Source organism: Hoplias malabaricus, chromosome 11 (genome assembly GCF_029633855.1).
Source record: "Hoplias malabaricus isolate fHopMal1 chromosome 11, fHopMal1.hap1, whole genome shotgun sequence".
Taxonomy (NCBI): Eukaryota; Metazoa; Chordata; class Actinopteri; order Characiformes; family Erythrinidae; genus Hoplias; species Hoplias malabaricus.
In genome coordinates this window covers 28,314,592-28,333,180 of record NC_089810.1, presented here as the reverse complement: position 1 = coordinate 28,333,180, position 18,589 = coordinate 28,314,592, and the positions used below count along the sequence as shown (strand labels likewise).

The 18,589-nt window shown below is 37.5% G+C and overlaps 1 protein-coding gene across 1 annotated transcript in view; it reads right to left on the bottom strand.

Moving 5' to 3' along the window:
- The window catches only part of plch1 (phospholipase C, eta 1), a 140,177-nt gene that overhangs the window by 10,058 nt on the left and 111,530 nt on the right, over positions 1-18,589 (bottom strand). The window contains exons 14-22 of the mRNA XM_066685305.1: positions 15,443-15,540; positions 13,863-13,960; positions 11,899-12,078; positions 9,640-9,747; positions 7,593-7,717; positions 7,254-7,338; positions 6,609-6,755; positions 4,224-4,303; positions 3,303-3,362 (exon numbers count right to left, since the gene is read on the bottom strand). Coding sequence (XP_066541402.1) covers positions 3,303-3,362; positions 4,224-4,303; positions 6,609-6,755; positions 7,254-7,338; positions 7,593-7,717; positions 9,640-9,747; positions 11,899-12,078; positions 13,863-13,960; positions 15,443-15,540 — 981 coding nt within the window. The remainder of the gene's footprint in view (positions 1-3,302; positions 3,363-4,223; positions 4,304-6,608; positions 6,756-7,253; positions 7,339-7,592; positions 7,718-9,639; positions 9,748-11,898; positions 12,079-13,862; positions 13,961-15,442; positions 15,541-18,589) is intronic.

Sequence of the window (18,589 nt, the reverse complement as noted above, 5' to 3'; positions counted from 1 at the left end):
ACTTTTAGTAGTAAAAATTTAATTATTGATATTCATTCATTCATTCATTATCTGTAACCGCTTATCCAATTCAGGGTTGCGGTGGGTCCAGAGCCTACCTGGAATCCACAGGAATACACCCTGGAGGGGGCGCCAGACCTTCACAGGGCAACACACACACTCGTACACTTTTGGAGTCACCAATCCACCTACCAATATGGTGTTTTTGGACTGTGGGAAAAAACCGGAGCACCCGGAGGAAACCCATGCAGACATGGGGAGAACACAACAACTCTTCACAGACAGTCACCCGGAGCAGGAATCGAACCCACAACCTCCAGGTCCCTGGAGCTGTGTGACACTACCTGCTGTGCCACCATGCCGCCCTTAATCATTGATATGAAAATTTCAATTTTGATATCAATGATTAAGGGCGGCATGGTGGCATAAATATTTAACTCCTGATATCAGAAATGAAATTTTCAGTAGCAAAAATTAAAAATATTTAATTTATACTTGTGAAAATTGTAAATATTTTACTAGTAAATATTAACTTTCTGATATCAGATGTTTGCTATTTTTATTGGTAACAATTTAAATATCACGTGTGTAAATTGAATTCTTGATATAGAGAATAAATATTAAAAGCTAAAATGGCTTGCCATACATTAATTTCATTCAAGATATCTAGAACTTAATTTCAGATATCTACAATTTACTTACTTAAAACAGATTTAAGGTATTCTTAATATAGATGGAATTTAAGATATGTTATTGGAATTATGACCAGTCAGAACAAAAGGCAAGATAACTTATTTTTTTAACTAGTCATAATTTAATTTTAGATATCTGAAATGAAAGTTTCATTCATTATCTGTAACCGCTTATCCAGTTCAGGGTCGCGGTAGGTCCAGAGCCTACCTGGAATCATTGGGCGCAAGGCGGGAATACACCCTGGAGATGCCTTCACAGGGCAACACAGACACACATTCACTTAAACACTCACTTTTGAGTCGCCAATCCACCTACCAATGTGTGTTTTTGGACTGTGGGAGGAAACCGGAGCACCCGGAGTAAAGCCACGCGGACACGGGGAGAACACACCAACTCCTCACAGACAGTCACCTGGAGCGGGAATCAAACCCACAACCTCCAGGCCCCTGGAGCTGTGTGACTGCGACACTACCTGCTGCGCCACCATGCTGCCCTGAAATGAAAGTTGAAGTGAGTAATTAAATTCATACATCTTGTAATTGGAGCGTCCATTGAACTCAGTGGTAATTTTGATGTCATTTACACTTGTCAAAATGTAATTTAAAGTTATATCAAATTGTTAGTTCACCTAGCAAAAATATAATTATTCATTCATTCATTATCTGTAACCGCTTATCCAGTTCAGGGTCGCGTTGGGTCCAGAGCCTACCTGGAATCATTAGGCTCAAGGTGGGAATACACCCTGGAGGAGTGCAAAAATATAATTAGAGATATCTTAATTTAGAATTGTGTCTAGTCATAAATGAATTGCCGATATCTCTAATGTAAATCCAGTCGCAAAATTTAATGTTAAAACAGCTTGCCATAGTTAACAAAGCGTCAAAAAAGTTAAAACCATTTCAATTTTGCTGCAACCAACTCTGATATGGAAGCACAGCAATCGATAGAAATGAGGGTGGGCAGCACAGACAGATGATGGATGATGATAATGAAGGAAAGGCTAAGCGGGGCAGTATACTCTCCCAGTTTTGTTTTCATTAAGAAAATATAAAGGTTTATTTGGTTGTGCGGCAGCCTGGCACAGTGTGTCTGTGTATTCTGGTTTGTCAGGTTTTGTCTGGGTTTTGGTGGCCATATTTGCTTCCCATTTTTATGTCTCGTTTCCCACTGGATTTTGAGCTACAAACCCCTTGCTCCACCCTTTCATTGTCTAGTGTGGAGGCACCCTTATTCTTTGAGCCTAAATGTAAATAGACAGCGTCCTTTTTGGTTGAATGGCATATTTGTTTCACAGTGTTATTCGTCATGGTTTGTTTAAACAGAACAATACCTCACCATATCTACATGATTTTCTTCAGCTGTAAATAAACACACATTTCAGGCGCTCCATTTGTTTAAAATGTGAGGAGAGACAAACTCATGTTTATATGCAGACTCTATTGTGGGGTTTAAAGTTACTCAGTCTTGAAGATTAAGCTTAAGCTCCTCTCTGCTTTAAAAACATTCTCTGCTGCTATAAGCAGCATGCGTCAAAGTCTGCGCATGCACACTCCAAATCGGGCAGCTTGCGCACATCAGGTAACCACAGGCACTCTGAAACCTTAGCTAAAGCAAAGCCACGGCCATCATGCCAATGGTGATGCATTCCCCAACATGGCAGAATGAACTGGTTCCCTCACACAACAGCAGCTAAAATGTCATTTTAATTTGTCATTAAAATGTTGAAAATAAATTGCTGAATGGTTTGTAGATATTGCAGATACTGATTTCTTGCCTGTACATAAAGCTTTCCTCTGTATCCAGGTGATCAACCACCTTTCAGTCCAAACTCAGTTTACTAATGGAGCTTCAAGATGAATGCCTTTATTTAGGACCCTCCTCAATAGTCAAAATTGCACTAAAACTGTGTTTGCATTTTATTATTTTGTGTAAAACATTTGGCACAAAATCAACACCATACTTGGTAAGTACAACAGGACTATTAGTCTTTTATGTTATGTTTTCAGGGCTTTGGCAACCATTACAGTGTCAAATACCAGTGGCACCTACTGCTCACGTCCCACAGATGGCAACATAATCCACCAAAACAAGCTGCACAAAGACAACGTTCTACAACCCTGAAATACTTATGTCCTTCATTTGACAAAACTATAAACAAATATAGATTTAAGGCTAAAGTGCAGTCATATTTATCGTATCATGTCACAACAAAAACAAAAATCCTGTTTTTCAACAATCTTCAATCAAAACGTAATAACCTTTGCATGTTTTTTGATCATATCACAGTGTACCACCCAGCAGGGAAAATAGTATTGACCAATAATATCCTGTTTAACCTCCCCCAATCCACCATCATTGTGTTTCAGACCACAGTACAGAAGTAAAATGCATTATTCACACTCACTTTAAAGCAAGCACAAGATACCAAACAGACATAATTAGAATGCACACACAATAGAGTCCACACAGTCAGAAAAATCAGAAGAAGACAAGGGTCACACACAGGATGATGCAGGGTGTATAAGTTGAATTTTAAAATCACATTTATGTTAGAATAGCATCATGCAGTGCCATGCAGCACATTAAGCACACCATTATACCCAGGATACCTTGTTAGCTCCTAGAAAGTGCAATATGGTATAGCTGGGATTGAGGACTAGGGGACTCCACTGGAAAGTAGAAAGGTTGGAGGAACTTCAATATTATAATAGACGACACACACACACACAACCCAGCCCTTTAAGATTCTAAGGCTGAAGTTTAAAGTCAAAATCAATACTTTCATTTTTGGAGTTGACCAAGCAAACATAAACATGAATATTTTTTAACACCAGGAGCACCAGTTGTGGCGTAGTTATTTCTCTATAATTTTCAATTTTCCTATTTGGGACACTCCCATTTGCTTTTGAATTTGTCATTTCTAACTAGTATAAATCTAATTTCCTCTGAAATATCTCCTGAAAATTGAATAATTTAATGCATAATATCTGCATTCCTATTTTCCTAATAAACAAAAGAAAGAAAAAAAAGAAGGATGATCTCAGACTTTTTCATAACAGTATGCTGGTTGAGTTGACATTATCTGTGATCTATTAATTTACATCACAAAATTCTGTTTAGTCACTAGTCACTTATTAATGGTCACAAATTAATTTGCTTCAACTTATTGTACTTTATTATTCAGGGTGTGAGTAAACTACTGAGCTGCTACCTGCATGATAATTATGTCGTTACCAAAATGACAGCTTGGATGACAGACTGTCTCGCTGAGCTTTGCTGTTTGTTTCCACTTGTCTTTTTAATTAAAGTTCTACAGTTCAGAGAAATTCTGGCAAAGACTCAAACCAGCTGTCAGCCACTCAGACGCCAACAAAAAGCCATCTTAAAACAGAGTATAAACAGTATATTGTACTCCGAAAACCAAATAATCATTATTTCATATGTAACCTGTAATATTCACCACAAGACTGTGTCCAGCTTGCAGCTGAAAAGTTAGAAACAGTAAAGGCCAAGAGCCAAATTTAACTTACCTTTCCATAGATATCATGTACTGAGATATGGACAAAGATAGAGGCCTCTGTCATCCCCTCCAGATACACGTGTCTGTAACCTGTTATGAGACAGAAAGAGAATGTTTGAGACGGTAAGGGTGGGATTCAGCTGGAAAAAGATGGATTGGATAATTATTCACAGATATGGCTTTGTCCTGGACTAAAAAGGATTTTCAGTCAAGAATATTTATTGCCAGTATAATTAAAACAAGGCTTAATCTGAATCCAGATCACCAGCCCAAGGACTTAGGAAACAAAGGAATTTTCACAACATAGAAGCTTGTCCAGCTCCCTTTGATTAAGATAAGACTGACTTCATGGACACCCAAGGAAAATTAAAAAATGGCTCATTGTGTATATTACTGTTTACTGTTGTATGCAATGTTTGGACACCATTGTTTGAAAAGAACTTAAAACATCCTGAACAAACTGGACAAACTGATAAAGAAGGCTAGCTCTGTTGTAGGAGTCAAAATGGAGACAATGGAAGTTATGGCTGAAAAACTGAGACTCAATAAGCTGCTGGCCATTATAGACAATACTCCACACAACTTGCACCCTACAGTGAACAAACAGAGAAGCACATTCAGCACAAGACTGACATAACCGCACTGTGCTTAGGAGCGCAGTGGGAGGTTGTTTCATCAATTGGCAATAAGACTTTACAACTACTCTCCTTACTGCATGGACCCTAGTGATCTCCTGCTGTCCAAAGTGTGCTGAGCTACAGCATACTCTTACATGTCGAGGTCATACTATTATTTATATTATTATGATGCACTCATTTTCACATATCACCTGCTACTAAAGTCCACTTTATTCTGTTCTCTAGACTGGCCAATTTTGTCTCTGTGCCTTGTATTATTAATCATATATTTATTGACACTTTTGTTACCTCTTAACTACATTAGTACAATAATCACTTGTTCTGCTTTTGTCTATGTCAGGTACATATTCATTTAGGTCTAAAGATATTTTTGACTTGTGTTGACATATGTATTATGTCTTATAATTCTTAGTGTTATACCTGCCAAGGCTGCTTTTGCATATAAATTCATATATGTATATAGAATCATCTAACTTTTATTACATTAAGGTTCATATCATATTGAACCTGTCACATCCTGGCCCAATCTTGTTTGTTTTCCCCGCCAGGTGCTTAACTCAGCACATGGTTCTGTCTGTCTGTTAATGTCCATGTCTCCGCTTTTGTCCCGCCTTTGTTCCGCCTCCTTGTCCTTTACCCTCGTAATCTGTGTCAGGTGTGTCTTGTTTGTTCATGTATTTAAGTTCCGTTGTGTCACTTCCTGTGATCGGTCATTTGCTTTGTATTGGGTTGTTTAGTATTGTTTTCTATGTTCAAGTCGTGTTGTTTCGTGTTGTTCCCATTCCTACTCATTCTCATCTCTAATCATGTTGTTCATCATCTGTTCCTCGGTTCGTGTTTACCCTGAAGTTCACTTGTGTTTGTACTGTTATTTTGTTCTAAAATAAACGTTCGTGTTTTAGCATGTGCGTCCGCCTCCGTCAGTCCGCCCTTCGCATTCCCCTGACAGAACCACTCTTCTGTATGTATTAAACCAGCATTTCTGTAACTAAGTTTAATAATTCTGCGCTATTTTTTTGTGAATAATATATTTCTTCTCTTGTGCATTATGTATAGTACTGTGATTGTAAAAACAATTAAAGCAACATAAATTCCCTGTAGAAAGAGCAGTGATTTACATGTAGTAAATATTCTCTGACTTAATGTACATGTTCCTAAAATGCTCACACACTGCACACATTTATCACAAGGCCTCAGTCTCACAGTCTCCTACACAATTTCTCTCATTGTCTCTAATCCACTGGGTTTCATGAAGAGGAATTCTCTCTCCCTATCTCTTACTCACTCACTCTCTCTCCCTCTCTGTCTCTCTCTCTCTTCACCCACAGCTTTACCTTGCCTTTCTTCCTTCAGTTTTCATCCTTTAATAAAGCAGACTATGTATGTAAACATTAAGGTTGGGAAATATTGAAAGATACAAGGTACTAGAGAGAGCAATACTGCAGTACTAATGTTAGATGATTCCTTCTGGATCATAAACACCATTCCAACTCATCGAAAATGTATTAGACAGAGCACCATCACTTCAGAGAATGGAGTTCCTCTGCTCCATAGCCCAATGCTGGGAGGTTATATACCTCTCAGTCCAAGACCTGGCACTGGACTTTAGGCCTAGATGCAGTAGCTACAGAGCATTAGTTCCCTTCACGCTAAAGAGACTTTACAAACTGTGCAGATGTGTCCACAAATAGTGCTCATAAAGAAACTGAATTTCCTGATTATAAAGGGTGTCTACAAACAACATGGGCTACTCTTACCTGGCATAAGGCTACTGAAGGCGACAGTTCTTTGACCCACAAAATCTCTGCCAATAGGGTCATGATCCCAAACCAGGAATCGAATTAGAGCCATCTCAGGCATATGTATGGTGAAGGACAGAGTTTCCTCCCACACTGGGTTAAAACCTGCATTAGAAACCATACAGCAAATTAAAAAAAAACTAACACTCAACAAAAACAATTTAGTATTACACTGTGTTCATAATCGCTAACATTGACATCACTATATTTAAATATTCTAATACAAAACTCACATGTACTTTTGGATACAATATTATCTTTATTAGCTTTTTCCTTGATGGATCTTATAACAAATGCAAAGACCAAAAAAGTCTTCTCCCTTGTCATTTTCAATCTACTTAAATTTTAGTTTATTTTGCTGAATTAAAAGACCACTGTGATTTTAAATACTATGCAACAGTTATAGTTTGTCATAAAATGACAAAAGGTAGAATATTTTAATTATAATTATATATATTTTTTAATTATATATAATTATGTTACACAAAAAAATGTTTTAAAAATTATTTGTATGCCTAATAGAGACACATTTTACCAAAATGTACTGGGTTTCAACAATGTCACCAAGCATAATCATGGACATGAATACACTAAGAACTGTACCATTATCATCAACAACCCGAGTCTGTTCTTTGCAGCAGTCCACTGGGAGACCAATGATTTCCACTTCAACAAATGGGTCAATGATCTGGAAGACATACAGACCACATTTCTTCAAATATCTCTTAATTTTCATTGTATGCATTTAAACTAAGCAGCACGTTCAGGAATGTTTTCTGCCTGGCTTGGCATGTTAGTTTTGCATATTCTCCAGTATGTTATTAGACCTAGATATTCATCACATTTTGGTGACCAAAATTGTTACTGGAATAAATCATTAAATTTTTAGGTGAATATTTAAGATTATGGTTAGGGTTTGGTTATGGCACTTTGTAAGCTGACCTCGCCACGATCTCCCAACATGGAGTCAGGAGGTTTAGGTAGCTGCTGTCCGCTGATGATTTTCAAAACAAGCTGCTTCTTAGGATTGGCAGGGAGAGGGTCATCACTGTATGGGTTAAAAGAACCTGCAGGAGAGCAATGCACAAGAGAAGAACACAAATATTAAAAACTGTAAAAGACCACCTTAATGAGGACAAATTTTATGTAAACACTACTGACAAGTTGTGGTTGGGGTAAAAGTGTGAGTGATATCAACTATCAAAAAGCCTGTAGACACTTGCTCATACATGTTTTCTTGTGATATCATAGATTAATTAATTCATTCATTCATTCATTAGTTATCTGTAACAGCTTATCCAATTCAGGGTCTAAGTGTGTCCAGTGCCTACCTGGAATCATTGGGCGCCTGGAGGGGGCAACACACACACACACACACTTTAGAGTTTCCAATCCACCTACCAACGTGTGTTTTTGAACTGTGGGAGGAAACCGGAGCACCCGGAGTAAAGCCATAATAAATAAAGCCGGAGCGGGAATCGAACCCACAACCTCCAGGCCCCTGGAGCTGTGTGACTGTGACACTACCTGCAATATAATGTACCTGTAATATGTGCCTCTCTTCAGATGCTGGAAAATTATTGTGAATATTTGAGAAAACACATTTCCTACCATTTCTTGTCCAACTGATGGCAAGTTTTATATCTCCCCAGCTCAAGCTTGGCATTGAACATGGAGGTTCAATGGTGCGTTCTCTATGAGCCTTCTATGGATTTTGTACTACAGCTCAGTGGTGGACAAAGTACACAAACCATGTACCATGTAAAAGTACAGATACTCAAGGTAAAATATTACTCCAGTAAAAGTAGAAGTCTTCATTGTAGATCACTACTTAAGTAAATGTACAAAAGTATTTACCTTCAAATGTACTTAAGCATCGAAAGAAAAAAATGACGTATTATGGCTCTAATGTTCTATTATCATTTTTGTAACAAGACTCATGCTTAACATATTGTAGGTGAAAAGACTCTAATGTCACTAGTTTCCGCAGTCTTTGGGCTGCCCCTCCAAACCAACAGAGGTCACGCTCTCCTGAGTATTAAGCCCAATTAATGCTTCTGTGTTGAACGTATGCTGTAGGCAGTGCGGCCTGATGCACACATCTCCAGAAATGTAACTTGTCGTGTCTATGACAGCAATGTACTGAAAGTGGTAGGGAAGGGGAGGGAAGGGGTGGTTTTTCTACCCTACTCCCAAAGTTTCAAAGTGCAGTTTCTGCAGTGCTGAGCCGAGAGTAGCAATGGCTCTATTCTCCATATTAAAGGTCATTGAAGCATCACAATGATTTGAAGCTGAAATTTTAAAGTAAAAATATTTCATAGTGTTGATCCCACTGATTATTGGGTTTTGGAATATTTCTTCTGGTTTTGACCTCGGTTTACATATTGTGTTTAGTAAATCTCCTGACTCTCACTCTGGGCGAGTGATTTGTTACATCTAACATATATACAACACTGTACATGAATGAAGAGTAGTTACTGATGACTCAAACACAGCCAAATACTAAATGATACATATCATTTTGTTAATTCATAATGGTTCTTAGAACTGAACGTTATGTGCCAAATTCACACAACTGTTGATAAAAAGGTCTGCCTTTGGTAGTAGTGGTTTTAGGTGGAGACATATTTCCACTTGTTTTAGCACAGACACTGTGTTCGTTCGATCCGGGAGATTTGTTCAGACATGGTTTTATTCACACAAACAAAAATGTAACGGCAGATTTTCATAATGTAGTGGAGTAAAAGCAAAAAGTTGCCCAAAATTAAAATGATTTAGTAAAGTACAGATATACAAAAGAAAAACACTTAATTACAGTAACGAATTAAATTTACTTCATTACTGTCCACCACTGGTACAACTGAATGCTTAGGTACATTTTATAGTAGAGGTATTGGGCATGTACTTACAATAAAATCTACTAAAAAAAAACAACAACTCTATATTGAAAATCATATTTAAATATTTATTTAAACGTACGTGTCCATACCTTTACACATTGGTGGTGGTTTCAATACGTAACCAATCCGTCCATTCACCATGAACTTAGCTCTGTTCAACTGCATCATACGACCCTCCGTCTGATAGTTCAGAGCCACTGAGAGGAAAACAAGGTCATTCAGTCTTTTATATGCACTCATGTGTTTGATCATTCATTCATTCACACATTTCCTAAAACTGCATGACGTTAAATGACTTGCAAGGGCTGCATAGTAGAAGTTTTCAATTCCAATAGTAACAAGGGTAAATACATAAATGAATAAACAATATGAGAAAAGAATAAAGAGGAAAACAAAGCCAGAAGAGGAGATTGAGATCTTAGCTGCTGTTCCACTTACAAGTCCAATTTACAGTGATTTATTACTCCATCAAAACAGAACAGACATACCCACCTACTCACATTCTCTCTTGCTCTCTCTTTGATCAATTCCCCATTCCACTTTTCTTTGTGATTCATTCACCATACCTTCTTAAATCACTCTCTTTCTGTCAGTCTTTTTAACTTCTATCTATTTCTTTATTCATATTTCCTCTCCTCCTTGTCCCATTTCTCACACTGCCTACCCTCTACTGTGCTTTGATTGGGAGAGAGAGAGAGAGAGAGAGAATTTAGAATTAGCCTTGAAATGCATTCGTCCATCTGTCTGGACACATGTTTCAATCAGGTTTTTGTCTGAACAGTATAGGGCATTAGCTTTCATACATTCAAAACCAGATGGTATGTGTGTATGTACATATGGCATTAAAAGTGGTAACATCCTAATTACACACACATTGGACAGAAGGTCATTTCTGGGTCACAGAGTAAAGTGTGGCTAATCAAGTAATGCATCTGTGCAAAAAAGGCCCCTCACAGCAACCTGACTCAGGCCAATAGGGGCTTAAAAGCCTTTTAGAACATCAGTGGGAACTGGTGGACTGTGGATTCATGCTTAAGGCCAGAAACCTGAGACCTGCCTAGACTGAATTCAAACGAAAGAGAGAAAAGAGATTGTGATTTATCTGACATTTGTCTGACCACAGCTGACCAGAACCATGGGTACAAAGAGCCATAATTTGTCTACCTTTATAAATTAATATTTTTTGTTCAATAAATATGTCAATAAATGCAGAACCATCCTGTTACTATTAATAAAAATGGAACCTCACACTCCATGGGTGGCAACTGACATCACTGTGTATAGTAGCCGCATATTGGGTATATGCTCATTACTTGAAAACTTTGAGGTTTACATTTTTTGATTATTTCTTTCAACACTTTTAGTCCTCATGTAAAATTAAAGAAATTTAAGTGTGGATTCCTGACCCATTTATACATGTCACATTTGTAAACAGAGCTCTGTTCTTCTGTCAGGCCATTGGGAAAAGCTAAAATATCCAATACCAAAATACTTCTCCCATAGTGCACTCCACAGATAATAAAACAAATAATACTAAAACTAATAATTTGACAGGTAAACATTAAACTTATAGCAAACTAAATATTATTTAGAAATACAAAGCACTATGTAAGTGCAGAAACCATTATTTTAAAACATATACTTTAAAGAGAAAGTTGCTGGCAAGTGACATCTCTCACTGATCACTCACATTTTCACACAAGGAGAACTATTTTAATAAATCTTAAGCCAAGTCAGTGAAATAATTTAGGCAGACAGTCCCCATAAAACATTATCCTGCAAAACTGTGAGCACAATGACACCTGTGGTCAATTATTCGCCCTATAAAAAGAGTGCAAAGAATGAGACAAACAATGTGGCTTGGGTCTGTACTCTAAATAAAAAAACATGGGTGAAATAACATGCTTACTGAAGCTTGTATATGACCTGTAAAAGAACTCACACAGATTCAGTCACAAAAGTAGAGAAATGCATTGGAGTCTTACATTCAAACAGTTTACCTGTTTGTTTTTTCATTATACAACACTGTGGGATCTTTTACCCTCTACTGCAATGAAGTTGCAGGCTTCTGAGTGTTTTGAGACAGTCTCCAGTGCAGGGAGAGGAGCTGTGTATGAAATCTGTTTACATTAGTACTGCACTCTGAAACAAGACAATTAGTACCCAATATGACACCAATGCAATGTAATGTGACCACAACCTATGAATATGTAAAAGGTTTAAAGCTCATGAGACCTTGGTACAAACACAGTGAATCAAATGTATCTGTCCTATTGTAAGCAAAGTGCATCCTTAAAACACATGCAGTGTAAACTGCCCCTAACATTACAAAAGCTGTGTGTCCTCACCCAGCTGGCAGCCCACATTCCAGTAATTCTGTGGGTTGAAGTTGCTGGAGTCAATGCGGTAGGCTGAGGGGTAGATGCGTGAGAGCTGGCGCTGATTGAATATCAGAAAACGCTCAGCTTGATGATGAAGCAGCTGCTGAGCTCTTGTCTCACTGAATGAGAGAACATTCACCACTGAACCTGCAGAGATATAGTGATCATTGCAAATATGAAAGAAAGAGACACTAGTGTGGTGTAATTCAAATCAAACAATCTTTTATAAACAGCCTTGTACTATGGACACTTTACATCAAGAGAAAAGAAAGTGCCAAGTTCCCAGACCCTGGTTAGGAATAACAGGCTTAAACAATAAAAATGAGCTAGTACTGATTCTACAGTCTGATTAGCTGAGCTGTGTTCAAAACAATTCAATCCCTAGGTGTCAAATTTCATGTGACATTTCTTTAACTATCTTTGTGACAATACAGCATAGAAATATAGCTCAATCAGTCCATGAATCTTTGTAGTCTGCTTTTCCCATTCCACCTCATCGCAAGAATGTACACCACTGTTGCCAGCACTATTATTGAGAATTTTAGGTTAGATCTCTAACCTACCCTTTGTTTCTAAAATCCTTGAGATGGTGGTTGCTACGCAATTACTTAATTATTTAAGAAGAACGATCCAGTCAGGTTTTTACTGTTATTTAATGAGGCTGTTCTTTTCTGTGTTTTTAAGTATCTGATATTGCTTGTGCGCCTGTAATACTCTTGCTGGATCTGACTGCCTCTTTCGACACGATCAGTCATAATATACCCATTCCATGACTTTCTTCTTTTGGTAATTCTGGTGTTGCGTTTCCTGGCTAATTTCTAGTACAGATCTCAGTTTGTTACTGTTAGGAAACACATATCAGTTACTGCTCCGGTAACTCAGGGCAGACCCCAGGGTTCTGTTCTGGGCCCTCTTTTATTTATCACTTATATACTTCCTCTTGGAAATATTACGTGCTCACGTTGTCTGAATTTTCACTGTTATGCTGACGTTCAGATTTACATTTGCTTTAATCCCACAGAATCATTTCCACCACACTCACAAATTTAAACAGAATTTCTGATTGTTGGGAACAAAATAGCTCTTTCTGCTTATTCAGATTTTTCTCTCGTTATTTATGATACCCCTGACTGCCTCTCATCCTCTTTACGAAATCTCAGTGTCGTGTTTAACTCAAAATCTCAGCTTTGTGCCACATATTAGGCCTCTATGTAAGTCTGCATTGTTCCATCTTCATGGTATAGCTAGTGTCCATCCTCTGTTTTCCTGTAAAGATGCTGAGATACTGATGCATTCATAGATTACATCACGGTTAGACTACTGTAATTTATTATTCTACAGTTTATCTTCTAATACACTTCATCCACTTAAGTACATTCAAAACTCTGTGGCCCAGAATCTTATCACACACTAAGAAATACGTCCATATCTTCATATCTTACCTCTCTCCTCTTTCTCACTGAAATGTGTTTTATTCCACCTTGTAAAGCATCCTTGGGTATGAGAAAAGCGATATATAAGTGTTACTTATTATTACTACAGGACTTTCATTCTTGGTTATTCATTAATTCATACCTGGAATTATTGGGCGCAAGGGAGGAACCCTGTAGGGTGCATCTTGTCACTGTGTGTATTTTGCGGATTCCTGTGACCTCCAATATTTTTGTAAGAAATTGACTATGAGTAAATCTATGCTAACCCAAGAGCAATGAATAATTTATCAAATCAGACTGTAGCTGTTTTCCCAAGAGATTAGACTTGTAGGAAAAATTACAAAGACATTAAAATAAATGCAGCACCTGTCTCATCCAATTTTGCGCATTTTTACTCACATGAGCAGCAGACTCCAAAAGAAGAAACCCACTATATGAACTATTAAGAGCACATTGTGTGTGTGTGTGTGTGTGTGTGTGTGTATGGTATAACCTCACCATCATCCAGACATGCCTGAGACACCACAGAGTTGGAGAAGATCACCAGATCAGAGAGATCTCTACTCAGCTTCATTGTCCTCCTCCTTCCCCCACACCTACACACACACACACACACACACACAGGAACGATTGAATATATTTTTTATAAGACTTTTCAGAGTAATTACTTCTTGTGCATACACATGTACAATAGGACACACAACAGATGGAGTGGCCAACATCAAAGACAATAAACCAGCATGGTGGCACACACACACACACACACACAATGTCAGAATGACGTAGGAAAGCCAGCATGGCCATACTGACTGAATTAATTATGGGAGATTGGGGGGGAGAGAGAGAGAGAGAGAATGTATTGCAAACAGATGAGGAAGTAAGGAAGATGTTCAAGATGGGTGTAGGAAGAAAGAGCAAAAGAAAAGTGCAAGACAGAGAGAAGTATAAATGGCAGAGGAGAATCAGAAAAAAAGGGACTTAATCTTTCCTGAGAGGAAAGAAAATTAATGTGGTAAAGAAAGTACAAGTATGGGAAAGCAGAAAATGAAAGAAAGAAAGAAAAAAAGAAAAGAAAGAAAAGAACAGCTCTGTAATCCAACAGCACTAAAGGTTTAAAAGCATCATGTCGGTCCTCTTTTCGACATCAGCTAACAGAGACAACAGAAATCCTGTCAGCTGTGCTCCAGCTTAACAAATGACTCACACTTTCCTTTACAAATGGCCTGTAATGGTAATGTATTAAAGTAGCTGAAATCACCAAAATTTATTTTTCTCTGGGGCAGCACGGTGGTGCATCAGGTTTGTGTCGCAGTCACACAGCTCCAGGGACCTGGAGGTTGTGGGTTGAAGTTCCACTATGACTGTGGACTGTGGACTGTGACTGTCTATGAGGAGTTTTGTGTATTCTCCACATGGGTTTCCTCCGGGTGCTCCAGTTTCCTCCCACGGTCCAAAAACACACATTGGTAGGTGGAATGTCTACTCAAAAGTGTCCATAGGTGTGTGTGTATCAGCCTCCAGGGTGTGTTCCTGCCTTGCGCCCAGTTATTCCGGGTAGGCTCCAGGCCCACCGCTACCCTGAACTAGATAAGCGGTTACAGACAATGAATGAATGATTTTTCTTTTGTGCCATGTTTTCTTTTTGCCCATATACTCCCCCACACATTCCATTCATCCCTCCCTTAAATCTTATTATTTTGACTTAAAAGCAAACAAAAACCTGCTATAAAAAATAATGTCTGCTGCCTACTTAAGACCACAACACCGCCATTCTGCACCAGGGATCAGATGTAAACACTACTGGGGAAAAGAATGAATTATTCATTCATTCATTCATTCATTATCTGTAACCGCTTATCCAGTTCAGGGTTGCGGTGGGTCCAGAGCCTACCTGGAATCATTGGGTGCAAGGCGGAAATACACCCTGGAGGGGGCAAGAATGAATTACCTGAATCAAAATCTCTTTTTCATAAGAGCTAAAACATAATAATTTTAGAATGTCAAAAAAAACATATCTGTTTATATACTATATTCAGCTGCAGAAAGTGTCAGTGCTTAGTCAGCCAATCATAATGCACCTGTTGAACTGTCCTCCTGGCTCCTTTCCGGACGCCTCTTGCGGCCCGTCCTCATCATTGTCAACACTTTGGCATTTCAGCTTCGATTTGGAATGTCTCTGTGGAAGAGCACACATACACACACACACTTATAAATACATACATATATATATATATATATATACATACATACATACATACATATATATATATATATATATATATATATATATATATATATATATATATATATATATATATATATACACAAACAAGCAAACATATCCAAGCAACATTCAGTGCAGATCAAGTTGTGTTAATCTCAAACTGCATATAATATCATTCATTTTCAAAAAAAAAAATAAAAAAAAAAATTGAAACTTTTTGAATTTGATAGCAATAACACTTTCCAAAGTTGGGATTCTGCAACATTTGTCCAATACCTTAAAAATGTATTAGTTTCATTTGCAACAGGACAGTGACATGATTGAATTTAAAAAATACTTTCAGAATAAAGATGGGGAGGGGTTCACCATTCTGTGAAATTCTTCAAAGACATATAGTCAAACAATATAAGAAGCATGATTCTCAACTTAAAATATTAAGGAACTTGGGAATTTCATCATCTACAGTGCATAGTATAATGCTTACAATGTTTACATAGTAAAAAAATTTTTCACAGTATTAGAAAGAACAGATAGCACATGGACAGCTAAATCTCCAGGTCTATATGCAGATTTTATATACATATGCTGGTACGTTTCACTCTGGCCAACATCTCTGGGTTAATTTTAAAAAGTTTCAGAAGCAAATGAAGTGCTTCATTCTAAACTCCCATATAGCAATTTGAAACAGATTTGTATAAAGAAACATTCTAAAATGTCTAATTGACTTTTATTTTTCTAATAAAGGTGATATTACTCATAATAACAGCACAGAATAAAGATAAATATAGAGTGGTTCACCATTCTATGAAAGTTGTATGAGTAATGTGTGTTTGTATTATAAGTGTGAAGCTCACTTTAAAGTATTTATATCAAATCCATCTTACTTAGATTTGATTCAAAATTTGCCTGAAGTTTTTAGTCATGTCTTTCAAATCCCTAGACGGCCATTAGTGTAATTGGAGAGAGTTCGCTAGGGATTTGATAATAGGTGCCAGATAAATCTTCTCCAAATTTATTAACAGCAGTCATTAAGAGCAATGGGGGAAAAAGGCTAAAAACTACTTCAGCACATACATTTTGGGCATAGCACTTACAGGAATTGCAGAACATGGAGGACACAACACTTTTAAGAAACTGACAACAGTGCCTATCATTTTCAATCATTTTTAAACATAATGGTTTTTTTTTGTTTGTTTGTTTTTGTAAACACAGTAGATATGTCTATTTTTATATTATGTAGTGAGGAATCAGCTGACTGATTTTGGTGTTATAAAAAAATGAGCTGGCTAATATGATTAAAAAATAACCTTGTAGCTCTATTTGAAATTAATTTTTGGCCAAATCTTACCTTTACATTTTATAACCTATATGTATCTGTCAGTTTGTGTGTGTGTGTGTGTGTGTGTGTGTGTGTGTGTGTGTGTGTGTGTGTGCATTAGGGCCTTCCCTTGCTAGGCTACATGTTTAACTTCTTCCAAGTAAATCCAAATCACACACACTGACAGTGATGAGTGGAGAGGGGCATGGCAAGAAAATATCACATTCTCACTTACACAAACACACACACAGCTTTGCTTGGTGAAGCAAGCCTTACTTTAACACACAAAATAGTTCAAAATTACTCCTGCAGTTATTCAAACTGTAAATGACATTATAAACTCTGAAAGACAGAGTGAAGACAAAGTCACAGTCTTTTATTTAGGAACATTCACTAAAACCACTTCTGTAATTTGCTCAGTACAGCTGTCTGTGTCCTTGAATGCCAGATAAAGGCATGCACATTATCTGACAAGAAATCATTAACCAGAGCTTTTTTGCTATTAACTGATTGCAGGGATCAACAATGCAATTCTGATGAATGCACAATTAATCATGCTTAGCTGTGACCTTCTGCTACACACTCAGCCTGGAGAATAGGGTAGAATATATTGAACATTGTCCCTTTAATACAAAGCAGAGCAGCAGATAGCAATACAGGAATCTGACTGCAACCTAAAAAATATTAAATAGAATAAAACCCACAGGGACCACAGGTAAGGTACTTGAAAGGAAGTGTGCATACCTTTACCATAGGATTTCCTTATCACTCCAATCGTTTTCTCATAAAATTGATGAAAAGAGACCAAAAAGGACAAATAAGAGGTCTGAGACGAAAATTAAATGGCTTGGTGTTTGGCTCCATGTGATTGCATCTGGTGCTCGAGGCTGTCATTCTGTGTGTTTATATTCCATAACAGACCTACAGAATTAATAACAGTGATTATCAGTCATCAAGCCAATGGCAGTCTGCAGACAACCAATTAGTTGTCAATGCAAACCTCATTCCTCTGTATTTGATCCATACTATCATACTATTCTCACTATAGTTAACCTCTCATTGAGAATTTTTCGATAATGAGAAGTGAGAATATTTTTACTTTTTCCGCTAAAAATTCTGACTTTTTTCTCAAATATTCTAACTGTATTTCTTGAAATATTCTGACTATTCTGATCCTCAGGTGGGTCTGATCCCACCCAAATAGATCCATGGCCCACGTAGTCAGCCACTGTTAATTCATGCCCGGATATGGTCTCGTTTTTGGTTGGTTCATGCACATTTCATGCATAAATCACACAAAATGCATCAAGACCCAGTCAACAAAGTGAAAGGAAATTAAATCAGACACACACTTTTACCTATACCAATGGTTGTTAATGTAGTTGAACTGAAATGATTTTATGCCCAGCTCCAGTTTTATTTATGGTAACGCTACTTTAATTTCATCATAGCTGCATTTCAAACCATCATAGCTGCATTTTAATGATATGTTTTGTCATTATTGTTTTTATTTTTATGTCAGCCACATTAGAATACACTGTGACTATTAGGTGCCTTGCTCAAGGGCAACTCAGCTGTGGATGTTTGAGAGAAGACAGCACTCATCCTTCACTCCCCTACCCACAATTTTCCTGCTGGTCATAGGGATTGAAATTGGTGACCTTGCTGTCCTCAGCCCACTTG